The sequence below is a fragment of the Erinaceus europaeus genome, chromosome 17, assembly GCF_950295315.1.
Source record: "Erinaceus europaeus chromosome 17, mEriEur2.1, whole genome shotgun sequence".
In the NCBI taxonomy this organism is placed as follows: Eukaryota; Metazoa; Chordata; class Mammalia; order Eulipotyphla; family Erinaceidae; genus Erinaceus; species Erinaceus europaeus.
In genome coordinates, this window is record NC_080178.1 from 64,492,848 (window position 1) to 64,507,488 (window position 14,641).

Sequence of the window (14,641 nt, forward strand, 5' to 3'; positions counted from 1 at the left end):
TCACAAGATTCAGGGAATTAGGACATATATAGATATATAGCAATTCATGTTCTTTTGGTTAGATATTGCCTAATAGAATTTCTCCTTAATAGAAGTTACACCACTTTGCATTGCTAATAACAAAATGTGCCTACAAAGGAAACAAATTCATAGATATTGTGTATCATGTAAACCCAGGTTATAGGGTGGGGGTAGATAGCATAATGGTTATACAAAGAGATTCATACCTGAGGCTCCTTAGTCCCTGGTTCAGTTCCATGCACTACCATAAACCAGAGCTGTGTAGTGCTTTGGTAAAAGAAGGAAACCCAGGTAGAGAAGAATCAAAAGGAGGCAGGACTGTCAGCAGCATTGATGCTGCAGCCTTGGGGAGCAAAAATGGGGGTAGGATAGGTGTGGCGTGAGGCTTATACCCCTCCCACCCAACACTACCTCCCCCTAGCTCATCCATGCTGAGAAGACCTCCCTTCCCACCTCTGAGTTGCCAGAGACTTTAGAAGTCCTCTCCTGAATAGCAGGAACTGAAGGACTATAGTCCAGCTGGGCTATGCCTGATATATAAATATTCATCCAGGAAATATCATTAATATCTGCTGAGTGCTAGGCACTATTACAGCCCAGGACATCACTACAAGACCCTTTTATTAAATTGTGCTTCTCTCTCACCCTTCCTACCCCTATTTTTGCTGCTGTTGCTGCTATCTGAGCTTCACCAATATGAGCCAACTTTTTCAGATAGAAACAGACTGTGGAGGTTCTAGGGCAGGGAGGCACACAGAATTTTGGTGGCGGGTGCCATTTGGAACTATACCCATGTCATTTTAGAGTCTTATGAACCATTAGTAAGTTGCTAGCAGAAAATGAAAAAGGAAGGGCTAGAAAAAAACAAAAAAACAGAGCGCCGAAGCTTCCTCCAGTGTTGTGCGGGCTGAGCTTGAACCAGGTCCTCAGGGTTGTGAAGCAGGTTCCCTCCTAGCTGAGCTAGCTGGTCAGCCTTTTGTCTCTTTCTGAAAATGGGAGATTTCCTTTGCCCTTGTGCATCTTTCTGGTTTATTATGCAACCTCAACTCTGAGACAAGCTGCCTTAAGTCTTTAAGAAAAAATACTCTTGAGAAAAATGGAATCATTAGCACCAGCAAGAGGCTCTGGGTCAGAAAGGGACCTCTCGGTGTTAGTAGTCTATTCCCTCTCCTCTCCCTCCTGATCTGTCCATCACCCTTCTTCCACTTTTCCTACTGATGTCTGTTGTGTGGTGAGGTGATTAGGCATAGAGAAAGGAGTATAAACTGGAATGGTTCTCACTGGCAGTGTCTTCTGATTTGGGGGTTTTGTTTGTTTGTATGTTTGTTTGTTTTGGAAGTTCATGAAGGAGATGAGTAATTCTGGCTTGGTGGGAGGTTGAAAGCAGACAGCAGCAGGTTCCAGTGCCCAGAACTGTAGCCTGTTGCATTTGGTGTCAGAGTTAAAGATACTTCTCTCCACTCTACTGATTCTTTCCATACTGGGAAGTACAGTGAACAAAAACATTTCACTGGCTTCTGACTCTGTGAGTATTCCCAAAACAAGGTGTAAATAAGGCTTCCTGCCTCCCTTAAGATCAGACTGAGTCTGTATTTGAATTCATACTTCCCGCAAATGCGCCTGGCTCAACTCCCACGTTAATACACTGGCACTTTTCCAAGCAGAAGACTTTACATAGCTTTGGGAATAGACATGTGATCAGAACCATAAGAGACTTCTCTTGGTGACCCCTCTTCCCTGCTATGGACATTAGGCTGGGATTGGTCAACAGAAGCTTAAACATCTGGTCAATTCAGTCCTTTGGGGTGGATGGTGTCTTCTAGACAACCCATCAAGATTGATTGGGTTCATAACCGAATTAGCCAGATGTGTGGGCATTGTGTGTCCTTTCCTCAGCCTCCCTTCAATGTTGTTAGGTGGAAGCAGGCATATGATTAGCATGTTTGAGGATGATGTGGTTTTAGTGCACGAACAAAAGCTTCTGCCTTGTGCAGACTCTTGTGGCTCTACCCCAGACATCGGCGGTGTAATTATGACTGCTAAATTCAGCCCAGACCCCAGGCTCAGCAGCCTGGGTCTCAGCTGTCATTTGCAGGAGGGGGAGGGGGCTTGTCAAAGCCCAGGGACCCAGGCTTTTATTATAGGCCACTTCTAACTCTGCTTTATCTAGAGCCTCTCCCTCCCTCTGACAATTGCTCCCAGCTGCTTCCTGGTCACAGAGCCTGCTGCCACCTCTGGGGGTAGTCATGCTAGTTTGTGGGGAGAAGGGTCCGATGGAGTTGCCTTCCGAAAGCCCGTGACTTCCAGAAGACTTGACCAAAATGAAAGTGAGCTGAGGCTCCCCATACTGTCAATGCCTGTGTCATGTGTCCAGAGCACAGCCTCCTCCCAGAGGCTTGTACTAAATGGAAATTCTTGGGGTGGGGGGGCTGTAACTGGGCTTTTCGTCATCAAACTCTGTACATGACTGAAATATGTTTGAACATTCATTTGGGTGCTTTTGCACCACCTCTTTTAAAAAAGAAAAAGATTTGTTTATCTTCATGAAAGGACATGAGAGAGACCAGAGCACTGCTCAGCTCTGGCATATAGTGGTGCAGGGAATCAAACCAAGGTCTTCAAGCAAGTCCAGTGCTCTAAGGTTGAGGTATCTTCTCAGCCCTGTGTCACTTTCTTTTCTCTTTTTTAACACCAAATTGATCTACTTGTTTGTCTTGGGATAAACCAAGCATTCTCATGTCTCTAGTAGCTGTGCTGGTAGTAGTGTAGTCAAACCCAGCCCTCCTCCATCTTCTTTCCACATTCCCAACTGACATCAGCATCTCTCCAAACAAAACTGTAAGTAAATCTGCCGGCATCTACACCATGCCCCACCAGGCCCATCTTGCTTAGAATAATATCAAGTCCATTCTTCCCTTCTGTCCCCACTACTTCAGTTCAGACTTTATTGAGCTTGGACTATATTGAGCAGCCTTCTTGTTGTTCTCCCTATTTCCTAGCTCTCCTTCAAACCAGCCTCTACCCCACAGAAGGTGTTACTGCCCTGTGTGAAAGCCTTTAGTAGTTCCACGTCTGTAAGCCCAGATGTCTAATTTAGCACGGAATCTCTGCTTTACCCAACCTCAGGGAAGGCTGAGGATGACACTGTGGGCTCACCCAACTGCATGTGTATATATAATTTTTTTCTCTCATTGTTTTGTTATTACCGCTAGGGTTATTGCTGGGTTTTAGTGCCTGCGTGACGAATCTATCATTCCTTGTGGCCACATTTTTTTTTTAATTATATTTATTTATTTATTTTTCCTTTTGTTGACCTTGTTGGTTTCATTGTTGTCATTAGTATTGTTCTTGTTGTAGTCGTTAGATAGGACAGAGAGAAATGGAGAGAGGAGGGGAAGACAGAGAGGAGTAGAGAAAGACAGACACCTGCAGATCTGCTTCACCGCCTGTGAAGCGACTCCCCTGCAGGTGGGGAGCCGGGGTTCGAACTGGGATCCTTACACCGGTCCCTGCGCTTTGTGCCACATGCACTTAACCCGCTACGCTACCACCAACTCCCAATCCACATTTTTTCTTTTCTTCTTCTTCTTCTTCTTTTTTTTTTCTTTTTTCTTCTTGATAGAGATAGAAAGGAACAAAGAATGAAACCCCTGCAGCACTGCTTTACTGCTTACGGAGCTCCCCCTCTATAAGCAGGGACCAGGCCCTCGCGCGCGGTGATTAGCACGTGCGCTCTAACAGCTCTAACAGCTGCATCCCCGCCCACTGCCCGACTCACTCTCTGCCATGGAGTTTCTCTTGTCTCCAGCCCTTGCTCCTTCACTGCTCTCTGCCTGAATGTCCATTCCTCCATCACTCCCAACAGCCATTTTTGCTGTTCTTGCCCAGCCTTTTCTGTGCTGACAGTTGTAATCCAAGCCCGAGACAGCATTGAGCTGTCGTCCATCTCCTCCCAGCAGGACCAGGAGTGCCTCGAGAGAGGGGTGGTGCGTTCTTGTTCCCCTTTGTAGTTCTAGCATTGAACACAGGGCCGGTCTGAAGGCTGTCGGAAGTATCTTTAATGAATAAACAGAAATTGAGAGGGGAGAAGAAGATAGAAAGGCAGTGAGAAAGAGAGACATGTATAGTACTTCCTTCACCGCTGCTGAGGCTTCCTTCCTGTAACTGGGGCCTGGGGGCTTGAACTCACATCCTTGTGCATGGTAACATGCACTTTCTTTTTTTTTTTTTTTTTTTAATTTTTTTTAAATTTTATTTATTTATTCCCTTTTATTGCCCTTGTTGTTTTATTGTTGTAGTTATTATTGTTGTTGTCATCGTTGTTGGATAGGACAGAGAGAAATGGAGAGAGGAGGGGAAGACAGAGAGGAGGAGAGAAAGACAGACACCTGCAGACCTGCTTCACCGCCTGTGAAGCGACTCCCCTGCAGGTGGGGAGCCGGGGTTCGAACCGGGATCCTTATGCCGCTCCTTGTGCTTTGCGCCACCTGCTGCGCTACAGCCCGACTCCCGGTAACATGCACTTTCAAGCTGGTGTACAACTGCCCAGCTTGATTCTCTTTCTCATTAATAAATAAATAATTTAAATCAATCAAAAACTAGAACTATAGTTGAATATTCAAGAAACAGCTGAAGGGGGGTAGATAAGATAGTATAATGGTTATACCAAGAGACTCTCATGCCTGAAGCTCCAAAGTCCCAGGTTCAATCCCCTGCACCACCATAAGCCTAAGCCGAGCAGTGCTCTGTTAAGAAACAAACAAACAAACAAACAAAAAAGATAGCTGAATATGTGTCCCTTCACACACCCTCTCTCCCCTGTTCTCTGACTCTGCTCCCAGTAACCTGGTGAGAACTATATGCTGAATAAGACCACTTGGCCTCCGTTCTGTTTGCTGAAGAGATGGGGTGACTGGCTCCCCACTCAATACCCCATCTCTGTGTGTAAAATCTCAGTGAGACACGCTGTAAGGAGGAACGCTTAGTAATGTTATCTATAGCAAAAGTAACGATAGCTATCATTTGTAATTCTGATTTCAGAACAAAATGCCATTCTGTGTCTCCGGTGCCTGTGCAGGGTTTGACATACAAAGGTGCTCTAGAATGTTGGTTGGTTGATCAAATGAATGAACGAATTCATGTTCTTCCCATTGAACTTGCCTGCAGGCTAAGTGGGGACTGGCTGAGAGTCTGCAGCTTATGCCAAGAAGTATAGATTTTGTCTCATCTCCTAATGCCCAGCTGTACACAGACATGTTCTCTCCCACTCAGTAACAAACTGCCTGGAACTCTTTCCTGGCTCATATTTACAAGAGAATGTGATAAATTCCGTATTGATCCCCCCTGTTCCACTGTAAATTTTGCAAAAGATGATTAAATAGAGCAATAGAGTCTGCAGGCATTGTGGCTCAATATGTTGTGGAGTGGCGTATCGACCTCCTCCATCCAAAGGCAGCCAGCGCCTATCCCTGCTGCCCCAGACCAGTAATTAAAATCCTGTGAGACTGGGATTTAAAATCCAATCATATCCCTGAATCAAGCCTCCTAGCCTCCCCGTGTGACGAGTGCAATAAGGTAACGGCAGGAGCATGTTTATGTCTGTGCTGAAGCAGTCCCCACAGGGTGGGTAAGAAATGGAGAATTGGGTAGCCCTGCTGGCTAAATCACTTCACCCTGACATCACAGCCACTTGTAAGACAATCCGTAGGTCCATAAACAAGTCCCAACCAAACCCCAAAACTCAGTTTATAATGGCAAAACAGCATGCACAAAAAACTCACAAGTTGTACTTGAGTTTATACTTCTGTTCTCACAGGTAAGTGACTTGGCCTGGATCAGACTGCTTCCTTTAGCAACCAACTGGGTGTTTAAATTTCCCCAGGAACTCTTTGATTTCAGTGCCCTGTGCTGAGCTCTGTAACATAGGCCCAAGATAGTACTGAGCTATAGTCCATCTCCCAGCAGGCTCAGGAGCACCTCAGTAACAGGGATGGTGTGTTCTTATTCCCCTTTGTAGTTCTAGCATGAACACAAGGCCAGACTAAAGGCTGTCTAATGAATCTCTAATTAAAGTATCTAATTGAAGTATCTCTAATGAATAAACAGAGATTAGCCATTAATCTGGGCTGGGGACTCTGTAAACTGACATATAGGTCGCAGACCCTCCAAGTGGCTATGCATTCCGTGCTTGAATTCTCCGGTTCTGGGCAGTTCATTTCTTACTGAGGCTACACAGACTCTCTCTTTGGATATTCTGATGGTTAAAATGTTTTTAGGGGGCCAGGTGGTAGCACACCGGGTTAAGCACATACAGTACAAAGCACAAGGATCCTGGCTTGAGTTCCTGGCTCTGCAACTGCAGAGGGATTACTTTGCAAGTGGTGAAGCCCGGCTACAAGTGTTATCTTTCTCTCCCCCTCTCTGTCTTCCCCTCCTCTCTCAATTTCTCTCTGTCCTAGCCAACAACAATATTAACAAAAAGGGAAAAAGATGACCTCCAGGAGCAGAGGATTCATGGCACAGGCACCAAGCCCCAGCAATAAACCTGAAGGCAAAAAAAAGAAAAGAAAAGAAAAAAGAAAGAAAGAAATTTTTTTTTTTCCAGCCCAAATCTTCCAGAGGTCTTAAGGCTTTCAGACTTATACAGAATGAACCTGATCCCTTATTTTCATGGTGGTTCTTCAAATGGCTGGAAATTCTGGAGTGTCCTGAGCTATCTTTTCACCAATCTAAACTTCTGGTTCCTTGGACCATGATTCTAGCATGACTTCTGAACCCTTTTCTACCTTTGTCCCTCTTTCCAGATTGAGCTCTACTTTACCTCTCTTCAAAAATGCAAGAATTTACACTTTTCTCCACCGATTTCCATCTCATTTATCCCGGCTCTTCATAGTAGTCTTCCACAAGGTGTATTTAGTGCCCTTCCACCCTAGTCTGGTATCTCTGGATTTGATGTATCTGTGGACTTAATGAACAGACAGCAGGTAGCCTCGGGAAACTTGTTTGCTTTTAATTTTGTTTTACCGGAGCACTGCTCAGCTCCGGCTTCATGCTTGTGAAGTTCATGAGCACAAAGACCCACACAGGGATCCAGGTTTGAACCACCGCTTCCCACCTACAGGAGGAAAGCTATGGCGAAGCAGGTCTGCAGGTGTCTGTCTTTCTCTCTCCCTATCTTCCCTTCCTCTCTCAACTTCTCTCTTTCCTATCAAACAAAATGGAAAAAAATGGCCGCCAGGAGCAGTGGATTCTTAGTGCCAGCACTGAGCCCCAGCCATTGCCCTGGAGGCAAAAGATAAATATATATTTTCTTTACTGGGGGAAATTAATGGTATATAGTCAATAGTAAAATACAGTAGTTTGTACATATGTAACATTTCTCAGTTTTCCATATAACAATTCAACCCCCCTTTAGGTTCTCCTCTGACATCATGTTCCAGGACCTGTACCCCCCACACACACCCCAGAATCTTTTACTTTGGTGCAATACACCAGACCCAGTCCAAGTTCTACTTTGTGTTTTCTTATTTTTCAACTTATTTATTATTATTACTAGTGATTTAATAATGACTGGCAAGACTGTGGGGTAAGATGGGTACAATTTATACAGTTCCCACCACCAGAGGGCCAGATCCCACCCCCCTCCATTGGAAGCTTCCTTATTCTTTTTTTTTTTTTTAATTTTTAAATTTTTATTTATTTATTGGATGGAGATAGCTAGAAGTCAAGAGGAAGGGGGAGCAGAGAGGGAAAGAGACAGAGAGACACCTGCAGCGCCGTTTCACCACTTGTAAAGCTTTACCCTGCAGGTGGGACCAGAGGCTTGAACCTGGGTCCTTGAGCATTGCAACATGTGCGCTCAACCAGGTACAACCACCACCCAGCCCTGGAAACTTCCCTGTTCTTTATCCCTCTAGGGGTGTGAACCAAAGATCTCTGTGGAGTGCAGAAAGTGGAAGGTCTAGTTTCTGTAATTGCTTCTCTGCTAGACATGGGCATTAACAGATTGATCCATAACCCTTGCCTGTTTCTAATTTTCCCTAGTGGGGTAGGGCTCTGGGGAAGTGGAATTCCAGGACACATTGATGAGGTCGTCTAAAAATAAATATAATTAATTAATTAATTAAGAAATAAAGGTAAACATTCTGAACAGAGATAAACAGTACTGCCCTTAGAAATATATTTTCAGGGGGAGTTGGGCAGTAGTGCAGCGGTTAAGCGCAGGTGGCGCAAAGCGTAAGGACTGGCATAAGGATCCTGGTTCGAGCCCCTGGCTCCTCACCTGCAGGGGAGTCGCTTCACAGGTGGTGAAGCAGGTCTGCAGGTGTCTGTCTTTCTCTCTCCCTCTCTGTCTTCCCCTCCTCTCTCTGTTTTTTCTGTCCTATCCAACAACAACAACATCAATAACAACAACAACTACAACAACAGTAAAAAAAAATGAGGGCAACAAAAGGGGAAACAAATAAAAAAAATTTTTTAATGAATTAAAAAACAAAAAGAAATATATCCTGGCTCCCCACCTGCAGGGGAGTTGCTTCACAGGCGGTGAAGCAGGTCTGCAAGTGTTTTTCTTTCTCTCCCTTTCTCTGTCTTCCCCTCCTCTCTCCATTTCTCTCTGTCCTATCTGACAATGACAACATCAGTAACAATAATAATAACTACAACAACAATAAAAAAGACAACAAGGGGAACAAAAGGGAAAATAAAATAAATAAAATTTTTTGAAAAAGAAATATATTTCCAGCTCACTTCTGGTCTACCAGTCACCCCGCATTCTTGGTGGGATGTCACTTACTTGGTCTCACCCTCCACACTGTGCTGGCTTCCTACTTGGTTATAGCTACGGGGCTGCTGAGACTTCCCAACAGCAGCCCAAATGTCAAATAAAATTCACATATGCCCCAGATTCACCTGATTGAGCAAACAGGCAATTCAGATAAAGAAGGGTAGTGCATCAGGGGTAGATAGCATGATGGTTATACAAAGAGACTCTCTCGGAGGCTCCAAATTCCCAGGTTCAATCAATCTCACACCACCATAAACCAGAGCTGAGCAGTGCTCTGGTTAAACAGAAAAAAAAAACAAAGAATTATTTTCCAAAGAAAGGCAATGCTAGGGCCGGGTGGTGGCACACCTGGTTGATCACACACGCTTCTGTATGAACCCACTTCAAATCCCCAGTCTGGGAAGCTCCACAAGCAGTGAAGAAGTACTATACTAGTCTCTCTCTCTCTCTCAACTTTTTTTTTCCCTTTTGATGTCCTTGTAATTTTTTTTCTTATTGTTGTTGTAGTTGTTGTTATCGTCGTTGTTAGGACAGAGAGAAATGGAGAGAGGAGGGGAAGACAGAGAGGGAGAGAGAAAGATAGACATCTGCAGACCTGCTTCACTGCCTGTGAAGTGACTCCCTGCAGGTGGGGAACCAGGGGCTGGAACCGGGATCCTTATACCAGTCCTTGCGCCTCACGCCACGTGTTCTTAACCTGCTGTGCTACCGCCCGACTCCCTCTCTCTCTGTCTTTATCAGAGACAACCACTATGCTGTCTACCCCTACCCCTAGTCTAGTCTCTCTTTCTTCCTATCTCTTGCTTCCTTCTCCATTTCTTTTTTTTTTAATTACTTTATTGGGGAATTAATGTTTTACATTTGACAGTAAATACAATAGTTTGTACATGCATAACATTTCCAGTTTCCTTCTCCATTTCTTGCTCTATAGAATACATAATTTAAAAAAATTTTTAAATATTTATTTATTTCCTTTTGTTGCCCTGGTTTTTTATTGTTGTAGTTATTACTGTTGTTGTTATTGATGTTGTCACTGATGGATAGGACAGAGATAAATGGAGAGGAGAGGGGAGAGAAAGATAGACACCTGCTGACCTGCTTCACCGCCTGTGAAGCGACTCCCCTGCAGGAGGGGAGCCGGGGGCTCAAACCAGGATCCTTAAGCCGGTCCCTGTGCTTCGCACCACCTCCGCTTAACCTGCTGCGCTACTGCCACCCCGGTTCCATGGCTGCCAGTTCTTAGCAACATCGCCCCGCCAGATATTCGTCGGGATGCGGCATCATCTAAGTTCATTTCCCACGTCTACGCTCGACCAGACCTGCCAATATACGCGGATATCTTCGCCCACCCTGTTCAACGCTTGACATCTCGTCATCCAATCTGGTCTCCTATACCTACACTGAACTTCTCTGTTCCAGACTCTTGAAAACAGAGCTGGCAGTCAGCTGAGATAAAGAACAAACACCTCATCACAGACCCCTGCAAGCGTCAACCCGGCTTTGACCTAGCCTGTTATGATTGGGCCCTCCTCAATCGCTATCGAACAGGTCATGACTGTTGCGCCGCTATGTTCCATCGCTGGGGAGCCAGAGACGACCCGAACTGCCCCTGCGGCTCCAGACAGACTATGACCCACATAGTCAACGACTGCCACCTCTCCAGATTCAAAGGATGTCTCGAAACTCTACATCAGGCTCAACCTGACGCTGTTGACTGGCTACGGAAGAAGGGCAAACACTAGAAGAAGAAGAAGAACTGCCTGACTCCCAATATTTAAAAAAAAAAAAAAGAAAAGAAAGAAAGAAAGAAAAAGAGGCAGCTAGGCAATGCCATCAGTCTGTTTGGTTCTATCAGTCCACCCTGAAGCCTAGTGACTGTCACTACCTCCTTTTCTAAGTGCTCACAAAGCATTCTATTGATGCATATGGCTCTGGATAGAAGACACACAGACTTGTGTAAAGGATGTGACTAGAAAAGTGCCCTGGGGGTTCAAAGGACGAAGCAGCCCACTTAGGCTGAGGTGGTCTAAGCAGCTGTGGGGCTGGACTTGGCAGAGCATGCTGTCATTCGGATGGCAAAGGGAGTTTGGCACCACTGGAGAGAACAGTGACAGCCCTTCAGATTGGTGCTGGATCAGAAGCCCGGGAGAGGGGCACAGGACCAACTGGCAGGTGGAATTCCTTGAGCTGGAAGGGAAGGCGCTCATCTCTCCTCCCTGCAGTCTCCATGACCTGGCTCCAACCCTCCCTGCCTTGTTACCTCTGCTGTGCTTACGCCGTGCGTCACACCTGCCCTTGAGCTGGGCTGTGGCTTCCCGGCTTCCCGGCTTGCCCACCGCATAGTGTGTGGTTCCTTTGTAGTGGGTATGGGCAGGGAATGTTCCGGCCCCTCCTCTCCCAACCCCATACTATGTTGTTGTTTCTATTTTCTCTGTCTCCCATCAGTCTGGGTTCTGCCCAGAGGCAAGAGCCAGTCTGACTGTACTGCGTGCCCACCCCCTGGCTTGGTTTTTTTAGGTGGAATGGACGCTGCTTCTGTTCCAGCAACTGTAGTAATCCACTCCCTGCAGTCAAGGGACTCCACCTCCCTCCATCAGGGAGTGAGTGAAGTTTTCTTGATGACCTTCTGGAAGGTCAGTGAACATCCCAAAGAGAGGAGCCCCAGACATGAGGGGAAGGAAAGAGCACTTGTTGCAGCCTTTCTATGGTTACCTACCCTTGGAAGCCCACCTATCCTGACTTGAGAATGACTGAGGACCCTAGAAAGGTGATTTTTTTCTTCTTTCTGAATCATCAGACCTTTAGAAGGTAGTGTGACAGGGAGGAGGGTGGAAGCGAAGCTGGCTTTAAAAAGTGTTTTTTATTATATAAAATTTCAAACAGATAGAAAGGCAAATCTAGTAGAATAAATCCCCCCTTTAAATCTCTGCTTTACTGTTTGTTTACTGAATGGCCTTGGGCAAATTATTTCAACCCTCTGAGCCTGTTTCCTCAGTCTTTGATGAATAATTCAAACACTGTGCAGAAGAACCTGACACTTAACAAATATCCCTTCACCTTGCTCTTCCCCCGGACTCAGTTAAATCATCTGTGAAGTGGGGGGGCAAGAATGTCTTTCCTGCTTCCCTCAGGTGGTTTTTAAGAATGAGAGACTTGACACCTCTGTCTTGACGCCTTTATCCCTCATAAAGAATAGGGAAGTTTCCAATGGAGGGGAGGGGACACCAAACCCAGGTGGCAAGAATAATAAAATTTGTAATCAAAAAAATAAAAAATAAGACAAATAAATAATGAAAAGATTTAAAGGCATGGGGAGGCTGGGTGGTGACATACCTAGTTAAGTGCACACATTACAGTGTGTAAAAGGACCTCATTCAAGCCCCTGGTCCCTACTTGCAGGAGGAAAGCTTCACAAGTGGTGAATTCATCAGGTCTGCAAGTGTCTCTCTGTCTCTCTTCCTCCCAATCTCCTTCCTTCTAAATTTCTCTCTGTCTTATCAAATAAAATAAAGTTAAAAATAATAAAATATTTTTAACGTTAAGAAAAAAAGAATGAAAGGTATGGCAGTGGCCAGCACAGGATCTGCGTGTAGGAAGTTTGGATGGAGGTTCTTGGATGCAGGGGAGGCACCTCTCCCCTGTTCCTGTTCGCACACATGCAGAGAGTGCTCAGGAAACGGGTCTGCTCCCATCTGCTGTGCCTCCAACAGCACTCTAGATAGATCTCCTCTCCCACTCTGGGAGTACAGACGAATGAATCAGTCTGACTATGACCCAGGAGCTAAGACCAGACCGGGATGCATTCCTGGGCAGGGAGAGACTGGGGAAAGATGGAGAGCGCTGAGAGCTGGGGCATGGGGCTTCCCAGAGAAGGGCCTTCAAGAGGGACTGGGCCAGAGAGAGGGCCCGGGTTCTAGACAGCAGTGTGGAGATGAGTGTGGAAGCCCCATAGGTGTCTTCACCGGCGTGGTCATCATCTCTGGACTGCTTGCTTAATGGGGAGGCTTAGAGTCAAAAAGAATAGCTCCCATCACATTGACATGTGATCATGGGAGGGGTTTCCCTTCTACTCAGCAAGACACTTCAAATTAGAGCTGAAAGCAGATGGTTGAAATGGTGAAAGTTGCACTTAAATTGATAATGGAGCTAGTGGTAGAAATGGAAAGGAAGAGTGAGTGTACGATTGTCTGTACAATTGTCTTCAATAATTTTTTTTTTGTCTTCAATAATTTTTGAGCTTTGGGTCTTACGCAATTCAAACAGAACCCCTAGACACAGTCTGCACAGCACTCACCACCACCCAAGAGGTGAAGTAGATGCCCCAGGCCACACAGGTAGGGGGCGGTCACCCACCTGCCTGGAGCTGCCTGCACACAGGGGAGGGGTGGGTCACGAAAACACTAGTGTTGATAGATCCCTGTCACAAGAAGGCCACTACAGTCTCCGAACTGGGGGAGTGGGCAATGGGTGCACATTCCTTGTGTTGTTGATCATAGTAACGTAGCACATTTGTATCGGGCAGTTGCTGTTTTCTGTCACAGCACTCTCATAAACACTGTCTCTTTGGTATGTACAGTAGGCAGAAGCCAGCACAGGGCTGTGTGGAAGGAGAGAGTAAGATACCTCCCCACTCCCCCTCCAGACCCCAGCTTGTAAGATGCTCCTACCAGCTTGCAGAAGAGCTGGCTCCTGCCCTAAGGTCAGCACTCAGCCCAGAAGGGAAAATGTCTTCTTAAGAAACTGGAAGAGCTCACCATCAAGTTCTTTTTCTATTGGAAAAGCCTGACTGCCAAACACAGGTGCAGGAGCTCCCTGGGCCCCGGCAGGCCAAGCCTGGTCTCCTTCCATTACCAGCTCCACAGCCTTACATGTCGACGCCCGCGCCCAGCCACTGGCACCAACTGGGATCAGCATATGAGCACCCACCCCCGCCCTACTTTCCTGGCCCAAGCCCTATTGACAGATCCCCCAGAATCTGAAGGAATTCAAGACAAATGGTTAAGAGGATGGAGTTAATAAAATTTGAAAAATTGAGGCCTGTCACTCCACTAAACTTTTTTCAATACCACTGACAGAAACATATTTCCCCAATGAGTGACCTTCCACAGCTGTAGCGGGCAGGCGCAGCCACAGCAGTGCTGCCAGGGAGGCTGCCTGCTATTTATCAAATATTATAAGCTGGGACACACTCATCTGGAGCAGGGAGAGGCAGGAGGGGTCCTGCACCACATTGCCTGGGGTGCTCCAGGTGTTGGCCCCAGCTCCCCGACAGCCAGTGGGAGGTGACGGATGGCCTACGATTAGCACTCCCCACCTCCGTCCAGCCCTCTCACTGGCTCCCAGGGGCCTGACCCTCTAGACCAGCTGCTTGGCCTAGGGGGGCCCTGGGTGGGAGGCAAGGGGAGGTCAGGCCAGGGCACGGGCCATCCTGATGCCCCGGGAGAGGGCAGACAAGTGAGGCCTGGCGTGGTTATTTATTGGAGCGTAATGGTTTGTGGCCGTTGGTTGTGGAGGTGAAATCGATCAGTTGTAGAAGTCAGGTTCTATCAATTATTACAGCAATTAGTCAAGTCAGCGCATCAGAGCAAGGGTGTGGGGACCGGGGGACTAATTTCAGATGGACATTATTCATAGTGCCCCAGCTCAACCTTCCTAAAGTGAGAGCAGACATGCTGTCCTGAGGCTCCAGAGCCTGGGGGAACCTGGCTGCTTCCCCCTTAGGAGTGGCCTGGTTGGGTCTGACTGAGCCTCTGGACTGGAGATTAAACTCAGTGGCCGCTGTCCCCCTGCCGGCCGGCCCAGGTGCAGAGATGTCCTACCTGTCCCCACCTCATC

The 14,641-nt window shown here is 46.6% G+C and overlaps 1 protein-coding gene across 1 annotated transcript in view; it reads left to right on the forward strand.

Annotated features, from left to right (window-relative positions):
* CLPB (ClpB family mitochondrial disaggregase) overlaps positions 1-6,844 on the forward strand; it is a 101,199-nt gene extending 94,355 nt beyond the window's left edge. The window contains exon 6 of the mRNA XM_060176883.1: positions 6,825-6,844. Within this exon, the coding sequence (XP_060032866.1) occupies positions 6,825-6,829 (5 nt within the window). The 3' untranslated portion in view covers positions 6,830-6,844. The remainder of the gene's footprint in view (positions 1-6,824) is intronic.
* The last annotated feature ends 7,797 nt before the right edge of the window (positions 6,845-14,641 follow it).